Source organism: Anoplolepis gracilipes, chromosome 3, assembly GCF_047496725.1.
Source record: "Anoplolepis gracilipes chromosome 3, ASM4749672v1, whole genome shotgun sequence".
NCBI classification, from domain to species: Eukaryota; Metazoa; Arthropoda; class Insecta; order Hymenoptera; family Formicidae; genus Anoplolepis; species Anoplolepis gracilipes.
In genome coordinates, this window is record NC_132972.1 from 16,414,109 (window position 1) to 16,424,529 (window position 10,421).

Here is a 10,421-nt window from a genome sequence, read left to right on the forward strand (position 1 = left end):
TATCGTATCGCAGCGGAAATGGAAGTCCACCATAATTGTCTTAAAGAAAAAAATATAAATTCGCAAGAAACAGTTATATAATTTTAATGCATATTGACATGCCACCTTTTAAGTAATGTTTATATATTACACGATTAAATTTTGGTAACAGGTTTTTCCACGCGAAGTCATAAAAGTAACAAAAACGAATTTTTGCATCAACCCAATATAATATTTAGTTTCGTTTTATCTATATTGCATTAATAGGTGTTATTATACAGGTAAGTTATTTGAAATGTTGCAAACTTATATCTTTGAAAGTATGACATAGTAAAAAATGTTTTAGATAAAAATTGTTGACTCGAAAAAGCAAAAAAGATAGAGATATTAATTTGACTTCCCATTTAAAAAAAAAAAAAAAAAAAAGTTTAGCCTTTACACAACCTTGCCACGTGGTATACACGTTTGAGGTCAAATTATAATATCCTTATCTTTTTTGTCTTTTTGAGCCAACAGCGTTTAAATGACTTTAAATGTACTTTAAATCACCTTGCATAATAATACCTATTAATGTAATATAGATAAAGAAAACTGAATATTATATTGATGTAAGTTGAAAAGTTCGCTCGTTTGGTGACTTTGCATCGAACAATTAAACTGTTACTAAAATTCAATCATATAATATATAAATATTACTTAAATTGATGACATCTCAATATGCATTAAAAAAATTGTTTTGATTAGTTGCATCGTTTCAACTTTGTAAAGTTTTGAAAATGAAGAAAATAAAGAACATTTTTGACATGTTATGTTTTTTTTTTCCGGCAAGGCAAGAACGCGACGCAAATTCAAAAAAGATATATGCTGTATATGGATGTTGTTGATGATTTCAAAAATAAAAAACTATGCCAAAAATGTTCCTTATTTTCTATTTTAAAAAATTTATTTTATTATGTATTCACGAGGGGTTAGTCACTGAGGTAATTTTTGTACAAGGGCTAGGTAATTCAGCGGCAATCCCAGCAAAATTTTGGGTAATCCAAGGTTATTTTTGGTAAATCTAAATAATCTTTAGCGTTAAAATAATTTAAAGTAAAATTTCTTTTTCAAAATTTATTTTTAATTTGAGATACTATTAGATAATCTTAAGTAATCTGAGATATAATTTAAGGGTAATCCGTATCAAAGGGTAATTTTTGTACATTATAACTGTTAGTAACCAACCCCTCGAACTAAATATATACATATACATATATGTGTGTGTGTTATTCTTTCGTTGTAATGTCGTTAAATGCTCGTTGCGTATAATTAATTGTGTACAATTTTGATTATTATATTCTAATGCGCAGCATATAAGTACGTAATTATTTGCAGCGAGTGCTATGTATTTGCGACTGCTAGAAACGAGAAAAAAAGGAGACCCTCAAGAGAGTGAGTGCAATTTATAATTTAACTTCTTATTTGTGTGTGTGTGTGTGTGTGTGTGTGTGTGTGTGTGTGTGTGTGTGTGTGTGTGTGTGTGTGTGTGTGTGTGTGTGTGTTAACTATTGCAAAATTAATCACGTTATTTTCGCGATAATAATTCACTCTATATCTGAAATAAGAAATATTTGCTGATTAATAAGAAAGACTGTATTACGCGGAATTTAGTAATCACATTTCATTGCCATGTCGTGGTCAAATAATATATAAATATTATATAATAGACATTAATAAAAAGCAATATTTTATAATTTATTTAACTTCTTATTTCTGTGTGTGTATTACTATCGCAAAATAATCACGTTATTTTCACGATGATAATTCATTCTAATATTTGCCGATTAATAAGAAAGAATATTAGCAATTGCATTTTGTAGTCATGTCATAATCAAATAATAAATAAATATTTTTAATAGACATTAATAAAAAGTAATATTATTAATAAATGAATATTATTAATAGATAATAATAAATATCTTTCATGCGTATTTACAATTCACTATTTATATACTGCGTGTTATGTTCCTATCAATTTGACGTCAATTTCGAGGAATCATTACTTATATACAGGGTTCGACAATAGATGGGACAAAAAATTTAAGGAGTGATTCTACATGATAAAGTAAGACAAAAATCAAGAATAACAAAATTGCGATAGAGGTTTCGTTTTTTAGTTATAAATATTTAAAAGTTTGTGTAAAAGGTATCTAAAGCTCGGCAATTCGCTGCATATTTTTGCGTCACAGATTATTTTGAGAGCGATTCAGTCGATTTAACCTACGTACGCCAAAAATTTTGCGGATTACCATGCTTCGGGCACCTATCGCGCAAATTTTCAAATATTTAGAATTAAAAGACGAAGCCTCTATCGCAATTTTGTTATTCTTGATTTTTGCCTTATTTTATCATGTAGAATCACTCCTTAAATTTTGTCCCACCTGTTGCCGAATGCACCCTATATATATATATTTCTTAACATAATTTTCGACATAATTACAACAAAGATGATTAATGCTTCTCGATATGGCGCAGCAAATGATCGAATGATCATCTATAACAAAATGTGGTTTTTTTTAAGTTTTTATTATCTCGGTCTCGTTGAATTGCCGATTATTATTGACGATGTGTACCAAGTTCGTGCTGACTTTACGAGATTACAAGATCATCAGGTCAATTCTAATCTGTCGTAAGTGGAAAAAAGAATGCAATGCTCGTTCTATATAAGATAGAATTTTGCCCGGCAATGTTTCGACAGTGAAATCGACGGAAAACTAAAAACGAAATACTATTTCTGACTTTTTCACTTATTTACGAGACATAATATAGTTTAACATAATATAGTATAACACACGACTAAAAATGTTACCACACAAAGGAGCACTTTCTCGCATGTCGAATAACAATCAGTACTCGCTTAGTAGTTCGATAAGAGAATCGTCGAGTTCTTCAAGAGATGCTCAGTCGAATCTCACTTATCAGAATGAAAAAAGGTATTGTCTCTTTTAAATATTTATAATAAATGAACAAATTTCATATACAATTAATATAAATAAATTGAAATATATAGGTAAACGCAAATGATGAATTTAATATTCAAAAATTAAATTGGGAAAAACAGAAAAAAATTTTAATTAAAAAAAATTTAATTCAAGAAATTTCAAAGAAATAAATATTCCTTTTCTTTCTGGTATATACATAAATACGAATACGAATTAGGCAATAATTATATGATTATAGTAAGCTATTATATGTGCATTGAGATAATATATATGTGATAATAATACATATATGATGAGATAATGCATCACATATTGGAACAAAATTTAATATTAAAAAAAATAAATTAAAAAGAGAGAGAAGTAAAAAATTTAAACTATAATAAATAAATAAATTTCAATGAAATTTGTCTTAGGGAGGAGTATGAATTAGCCGCTTATGGTTATGGTAAGAATAACATCAAATTGTTGTATGTGCGTCGGGACAACGCGTTACATCACGAAATTCGTGAATACGAGGTGGACACGCACTTGCGTCTGTTCTCTCAGAAGGATTATTTGGAGGGTGACAATCATGATATCATTGCGACGGACAGTCAAAAGAACACGGTCTATCTTATGGCGAAGAAATACGGCATTCGATCGCCTGAAGAATTCGCTCTTCTGCTTTGCTCTCACTTTCTCTATACGTATGAACACGTAGCGGAAGTCAGTATCAACGTCGAGGAATATCCGTGGACTAGACATTATGTTGACAAAGTACCTCACAATCACGCCTTCGTCATGAGCCCCACCGCGACTCGATATTGCCAAGTCAGCCAGCTCAGAAATGGTATAAGTATAAATAAGTTTAAAAAATGAATGTTTGTGTTGATGAAATTCTCACATCATTTATAGTTTATATTCCGATAAGATTATGAAAAATTACAATGAGCAAGCAAAGCTCGATAATCGTATAAAATTAAAACAATGAAGAATTAAGAATTTAATTAAATGAATTAATCTGCTGATTTTTTTCTTTTAATTTCGGAGTTAATTCGATTCTAGAATCACCACGAATTCGCGGTGGACTGAAGGGATTGCGACTGTTGAAGACCACACAGAGCTCGTTCACGGATTTCATTCAGGACGAGTACAGGACGTTACCGGATATGAACGATCGTATTTTCAGTACTGTCGTAACGGCTAGCTGGGACTTTTCCACCGCGACCGGGGTGGATTTCGATAACGTGTGGCACACAGTGAGGGATTGTATTATGGAGAATTTTGCGGGACCTCCGGACACAGGGATTTACTCGCCCAGTGTACAAAATACGCTATACCTCGTGGAAAATAGTATACTTAATAAAATCAAACAAGTAAATATAATTATTAAATAATTTAGCATTTTAACGTAATTCTTTTTGCAATAATATATTTATAGTTATATAATAATATTATTAATATTAATATATTTCTATAATAATCTATATTTTGAATAATTATACATATATCGAATTATCTTAACTTACTTTATGTATACCGTTATGAATGTATTATACAGGAATATAAAATATTTACAGATTTACAGCATCGAGATGCAAATGCCGAACAAGCATTATTTCGATTTGGACCTCAGCAAATTCTCCAAACTTGTTCAAGGGGAAAACAAAGAAGTTTACCTACCCGTAGATAAGCCGTCAGGTATTATTTATGCTCGATTAGATAGAAAAAATCTCTCTGCCAGATTATAATAAATGTATATAACTTAAGTTCAAATTTTCTAAGCATACGAATAACCGAATTCTATAAGATATGAATATTAAATGTATATAACAAATATATATGAATATTAAATGTATATAACAAATAACATTGTATTTAAAAGTTAAAAGTTACACAGAAAATCTCTCTAAATTGCGTGCGTATCTTATTAGTTAGCGATATCGATCACGGCTGGGGGCAACAAAAAACGCTCAAATTGTGAGAGACTATTTTTATTCGGAACGGAAATATCTTCGAAACGGGCTGCGAGAAATTTTGTTAAAAATTTAAATTAAAGTAAAAATTATCGTACGTAGACGAATATGTTCTTAACTATAGATTTATACGATGCGCCTCTAGCATGGTGGGAAACGGATTGCGTGAAATATGGGTAAGTCTCGTCAACAATTTTCGAGTAACCTTAATTAATTGAAGCGGTTTATCAGGCTCAGTTACATTCCCGTTAAATCACGATTAACGACGCTGATGGGAAGTCATGTAGCACGATTAACGGATCGTAAATATATGACGCAACTGGCGTCGAAGCTGCAAAAAGATTATGAGACGCGACAAAAGATTCGTATCGAACAAAGAAAATTGAAGACCATTACGATCGTACCGAAATTGCGTGAAATACCTCCTGAATTAATGTTAAAGAAGATAACCCGGCGACATCGTGAATGCGCGCCAAAGTTTCACGCCGAGGCGGCTAAAAAATGTAAACAACTTCCAGGACTTTTATTCGCGGATGATTCTCATGTCGTATAAACTTTAAGGATGTAATGATTTATACTTATTTATAACTCTTCCAACTGGCTTGCAATCTTTAGTAATATGTAACAATAATACAAAGTACATAGACGTTCTAAGATGTTTATACACTTCTAATAAATAATAGATTATTATAAAATTTATACACATCGAATAAACATTTAAAAGTTAGATTTTCATTAACTAATCTAAAGTTAAAGGAAGTTTATCGTGGCAGTTAATACCGATTTAAATCACAATCACTTGCGAGAATATATTTCGCGGCTATTCTAAGTCATTGCTTTTGCTGTCGTTGTTGCGATCTCCTCAGCAAATGTAAAATATACTGGTTGACAGGAACTTGTAGCAGTAATCCCTGGCTGCTACGATCGATCGTGTCGTCCGATACTGCGAAAAAAGTCGATGATTTACGCAAGATTTCTCCTCTTTTTTTCTTAACTATTTAAATGAATAAACACGACAATTAATTTTTTTTTCATGAAATATTATCTGAACTCACTTGGAATCTCTGTGTCTAATAGTTGTTGGAGATTTGACATGATTAGCGAGGGATGAGGTGAATACTTGTGGTTGTAATCCGGCCATCCAAACGACGTGAGAGTATCGCTAGAAAATAATTCTCGAATAAATCATCGAGCGACATCAGTCGCGCTGATGTTAACTTAATGTGTGTAATTAGAGCTAAAAGTTTAACAGCGAGAAATTGCAAGTTCTCTTTCTATAAATCTCGTAAAAAGCGATAAAGTAATAAAAAACTTGAAATATTACTTTCCCTAATGTGCCCCCACTTATGCTGCACCAAGTTTTTATGTGTTTATGAAAGAGAATTGATTTCTTGTTAGATGCAACCGTGACAAGAAACGAGATTAATCTTTTTTTTATTTAGTATTAATAGAACGCAAACGTACTCGTAGAGTTGCTCGAGGTCTCGTTTAATTGGAGTTTTTGGCCATGTTAACATAGGGTAAGGTATCGGATAATAATGCACATGATAATGCTGTATGTTCGACTTGATGGGCGGCTGCTGCTTTTTTAAAGATTGGAAGAATTCTTGCAAAGCCTTCCTTGAACTATAAATATAAGAGAATATATTATAAATATAATTGAAAATTTTTAAAAGAGGGAATTCTCTGAAAGAATCTCATACAGTTAACATCAATATTTTATTTTTCTAAGTCTCAAAATCAAACACTTTTTTTAATATAGAGATTCTTGTATTTATTTTGTTTTGATTTTTTTTTTTTTTTTTTTTACAAAAATGACAAAGCGCCAACAAAGTTTGAGTTAAATGTGATTAAAAGTATCTTTTGAAAACTGAGTTTTGAATTTGCTAAAAATTATTTTTAGATAATTTTACATAAGTATGTAAATTTTATTTTAGAAAGATTTAATTTAAAATTTTGATTAAAATTGATTGATATTATGTTCTTCAAAAAGATAGCGCTTCGAATTTTTTTCACAATTAAATAAAATATATATGAATTTTATAATTGTCTGAAGAATTCATGGATAAAAGAAGATATGATTGATTTATAAAATATATCATTTAGATACATTTATTCCTGTCGAGTGTTTTAATAATCTTAGAAGAAAGTACAAAAGTTACACTCACTATTCGAGAAAAAATTCCTCCGAAGATCCAGCCAGTAGCATCACGGGCAACATCAACTGCAAATCACCACAACGATTAATTTTATACTTTTTTTCTGTTTATTTCTACATTCTATACTTGATCACGCAAAAATAACATCAACTGTCAACAATTTTTTTATCACACATAATACATGCCGATTAAAATATGTATGTGTATATCGAAATTTGTTTGTGTTGTACTATAATGAGGATTATATACATATATCTATACCAGCGAATCATAAAACACAATTGAATGAAATCGAGTAATAAAAATGCTTCCTTCACTCATCGTAAAATCCAAATTAATTCGCGCGCGATATTAGCTCCCACGAAGTGTTTTTATTTACATCTGTAATTAAAGTATCTACTCGCTGGACATTTACTTGCAATATCGACCATGCCTTCATATTGCGACACTCGTTACACACTCGCCTGCTGTGCGATACGTATACGACAAACTGAGAATTTCAATGAAACTGGATCGCTTTATAACCGCACTGTTACCTTCTTTCTCCTCGCGCGTTCATACTTTTTATTTTTTCTCTCGGACATTAGTTCATCAGGCGCAGATGTAGCTAAAGCAACTTTGTCTTTCGAAAAGGTGTATCGTTGTGTTGTCATAATCGTTGTATTGTTACAGTTAGTAATTGTGCTTCCTCAAGATTACTAACGAACAGCTCTGATCTGTGTGTATTATGCATTGCGTGTATGATGAGTGGTTATTATACGCATTTGAAAAATAATATATTAAACAGACATAAGAGATTCAGTACGAAGTTCATTAGAAAGTAGGAACTACTTTAAGAAATAAAATATAAATGATACTTTTATCTTTTTCGCTTCCTTTTATATTATTTTATTCGTCATTTGCCTTATCGTCTAGATCTTTTTAAATTATTACTTCCTCAAAGATAATATCGATTGATTTACTTGTAAAAGTTCTTTCCTTTATTCGATTATTTAAAATCTCTTTTGATTTACATGTTCAAATTATTTTTCCATTCAGTTGTACATTTTTTTCAACAATTTTCTCTTTTTACTGTAGGATAAAGTTAAAAGATCTCAATGAAAGGAGTAAAAAATAAAAAAGCAATAAATGCACCATTTTATCTCTACTTTCAAACGAATTATAATGAGAGAAAAATATTTAACGACTATTTAACCTTTCTAATGAACTATACTAACAATCCTTTGTATCTTGTTTAATACAATACTTCATGAATGTGTATGTGTCACAGGTGACTCTTCAATAGCATATGTGAAACTTGCAAAAGTGTTTCAAGAGCTCATGAATAATATATCTCTCGTAATATCGGTAAAATGCGATTTTACTTTTCACAGAGTGAGAATAACACGAGAAACAAGATTCACTGATAGCTCGACTGGAAATCATCTTACTCGTACACAGGATGTTTCACATGCGATTCTAATAGTGAGGACTACAATTATACCTCGCGGGCACCTTTCACATCTGTGCATAAAACGGAAGATGAAGAAAGGTGAAACTAACATTATCGGATGATTAGTCTCGGCGCAATAGATTGGTGATTACTTCTCATTGATTCTATTAAATTTCTTATTTATTTTAAAGCGTCAGAATTTAAAAAAAAAAACAGAATGTCATATATCCCATAAATAAAAAAAAATTCCAGCTATTTTCTCTTTTAAATAATCAAGTATTCTTGACATCGTGTTTCAATAAAGTAATAATTAATTGTAATTTCTTCATGGCCTAAGAATCGACGATATGATTCATCTGCATCTAATTTTGTTTTTCTAAATCAAAAATAAAATCAAAGCACGGCGAAAAGATGTGCGCGTTGAAGTAAAGATCTACGATCGATTGATAGATATTTTAAGTCTTGGTCGAAGGACGCGATTAATTTTAAAGAACAGCCAACAGGTATGACAAATTGTTCTAATTAGTTTCGCCAAGATGTCAAAGACGTCAAGTCGTCCTACTAGCACGATAATCTTTGAACCGAATAAACATGAGGGAAGACTTTCGCAAAAGCGGCTCGTCTTTCCTTCCTTTTTTACGCATGCGACGACAATGATGACGACGATGACGACGATGACGGAAATCAACGGTTTCTATTTCGTGCTCGTCTAACATGAAAGGCACGGGATGGATTGAATCGAATCACGTGTCATTATAGATGAACGCGAAATAACGGTCTGTTCCTTCAACGAGGACGATACGAACAACAAGTTATTATCCGAGATGTAATTATTGTCATTTTATCGTCCAGAGCGGTATGAAATTGGACCCCTCCAAATCGAAGATTACTTTTTTCTTTACACAAGCGATGACTAATATCACCTTGCAAGGGTCACTGAAATTTTCTTTGCAGACCCTTTGTTGAAAAGGGAAAAGGAAGTGGAATGTTTATGAAAGGAAGAAAGGTTTTTAAACGAATCAATGGAGGTTTCCTTTTCTAATGGATCCATCTCATTTTTTTTGTGACTTTCACAAATTTCTACCCCGTCATCACGACTGATAAGAGCAACCCCTCCAGTACCGGGGAGGAAACTTTCCCTACTAGTGAAAGCAATGACAAGGTCATGAACGTAGTTGGAAAATTGTCGAGTAAACCGGTTCTTTCACGAGTATCGATGATTTTTCGATTAATACATCGTCACCGTCGTTCTGATCGATATATGTATGACAATATAGTACACTTAATGTCGTGTTTCTTTTTGTGGAAACAAAATTACTGCAAGACATATACACAACGGGATTGTGCGATTTCTCTCGCACGCGATTGCTATCACAAAGAAATAAGTATGATTGGCAACAGAAAAAAACCGAAATGTAACAACAATGTATATATTTATAATAAATAGTTGCGTCCAAGATTATTTATTGCAATTTATAAAAAAAAGATTTTTATATTAAAATCCAACTTATACATAAATTAAATTTTATAAAGTAATTAATTCAGGTCAGGACAAATCTTTTTTTTATCAATATTAAAATTTTTTTCAATAGATTTGTTCACTTCAATAAAGAAATCAGAAAACACTGAACTCTTTGAGTCTGTCAAACACACGATATCAACTTATTAATATAAAAAAAATTAATTTTTTTTTTAAATAGCACACATAAAATTCTCAACTCAAATTTAACACTCAAAATTAATTTTTTTTTTTTTATATTAATTTTTCTCTCTTCGACCAAATATTTTGAGTAAAAATTGAATTGCTTTTTTGAATAAATTATTATGTAATAAATATAAATTTTTCCTTTCGAATTATCTTTGTTCGATAAAAGAGATTTCACAAGTCGTATGCGTGGATAAATATTCGTGACCA

The 10,421-nt window shown here is 31.0% G+C and overlaps 3 protein-coding genes across 4 annotated transcripts; 2 read left to right on the top strand and 1 right to left on the bottom strand.

Moving 5' to 3' along the window:
* The first annotated feature begins 2,161 nt into the window (after positions 1-2,161).
* On the top strand, positions 2,162-4,690 carry LOC140664187 (uricase-like). Its single transcript, XM_072889054.1, has 4 exons — positions 2,162-2,951; positions 3,374-3,789; positions 4,005-4,315; positions 4,520-4,690. Exons 1-4 carry the CDS (start codon positions 2,821-2,823, stop codon positions 4,688-4,690), a joined length of 1,029 nt encoding a protein of 342 aa, XP_072745155.1. The 5' UTR covers positions 2,162-2,820.
* Positions 4,691-5,023: 333 nt separating this feature from the next.
* LOC140664196 (uncharacterized) lies at positions 5,024-5,614 on the top strand. Its single transcript, XM_072889069.1, has 2 exons — positions 5,024-5,091; positions 5,147-5,614. Exons 1-2 carry the CDS (start codon positions 5,024-5,026, stop codon positions 5,466-5,468), a joined length of 390 nt encoding a protein of 129 aa, XP_072745170.1. The 3' UTR covers positions 5,469-5,614.
* Positions 5,615-7,595, bottom strand: LOC140664194 (uncharacterized). 2 transcript variants are annotated; one of them, XM_072889068.1, is made up of 5 exons: positions 7,490-7,595; positions 7,084-7,139; positions 6,380-6,541; positions 5,971-6,077; positions 5,615-5,858 (listed from the first exon to the last, which is right to left on the bottom strand). In XM_072889068.1, exons 1-5 carry the CDS (start codon positions 7,511-7,513, stop codon positions 5,746-5,748), a joined length of 462 nt encoding a protein of 153 aa, XP_072745169.1. In that variant the 5' UTR covers positions 7,514-7,595; the 3' UTR covers positions 5,615-5,745. The 2 variants fall into 2 exon arrangements, with proteins under 2 accessions (XP_072745169.1, XP_072745168.1); XM_072889067.1 differs by lacking the exon at positions 7,490-7,595 and adding an exon at positions 7,336-7,416.
* Positions 7,596-10,421: the final 2,826 nt, after the last annotated feature.

What these genes read in the sequence shown, in the direction of transcription:
- LOC140664187 (XM_072889054.1), top strand. Translation starts at nt 2,821, where the DNA reads ATGTTACCACACAAAGGAGCACTTTCTCGCATGTCGAATAACAATCAG. An exon ending in AGTCAGCCAGCTCAGAAATG is followed by an intron (nt 3,790 to 4,004) that starts GTATAAGTATAA and finishes ATTCGATTCTAG; the next exon opens with AATCACCACGAATTCGCGGT. An exon ending in TACTTAATAAAATCAAACAA is followed by an intron (nt 4,316 to 4,519) that starts GTAAATATAATT and finishes AAATATTTACAG; the next exon opens with ATTTACAGCATCGAGATGCA.
- LOC140664196 (XM_072889069.1), top strand. Translation starts at nt 5,024, where the DNA reads ATGTTCTTAACTATAGATTTATACGATGCGCCTCTAGCATGGTGGGAA. An exon ending in ACGGATTGCGTGAAATATGG is followed by an intron (nt 5,092 to 5,146) that starts GTAAGTCTCGTC and finishes GCGGTTTATCAG; the next exon opens with GCTCAGTTACATTCCCGTTA.
- LOC140664194 (XM_072889067.1), bottom strand. Translation starts at nt 7,395, where the DNA reads ATGAGTGAAGGAAGCATTTTTATTACTCGATTTCATTCAATTGTGTTT. An exon ending in GAGGAATTTTTTCTCGAATA is followed by an intron (nt 6,542 to 7,083) that starts GTGAGTGTAACT and finishes TTATATTTATAG; the next exon opens with TTCAAGGAAGGCTTTGCAAG. An exon ending in ATTAGACACAGAGATTCCAA is followed by an intron (nt 5,859 to 5,970) that starts GTGAGTTCAGAT and finishes CTTTTTTCGCAG; the next exon opens with TATCGGACGACACGATCGAT.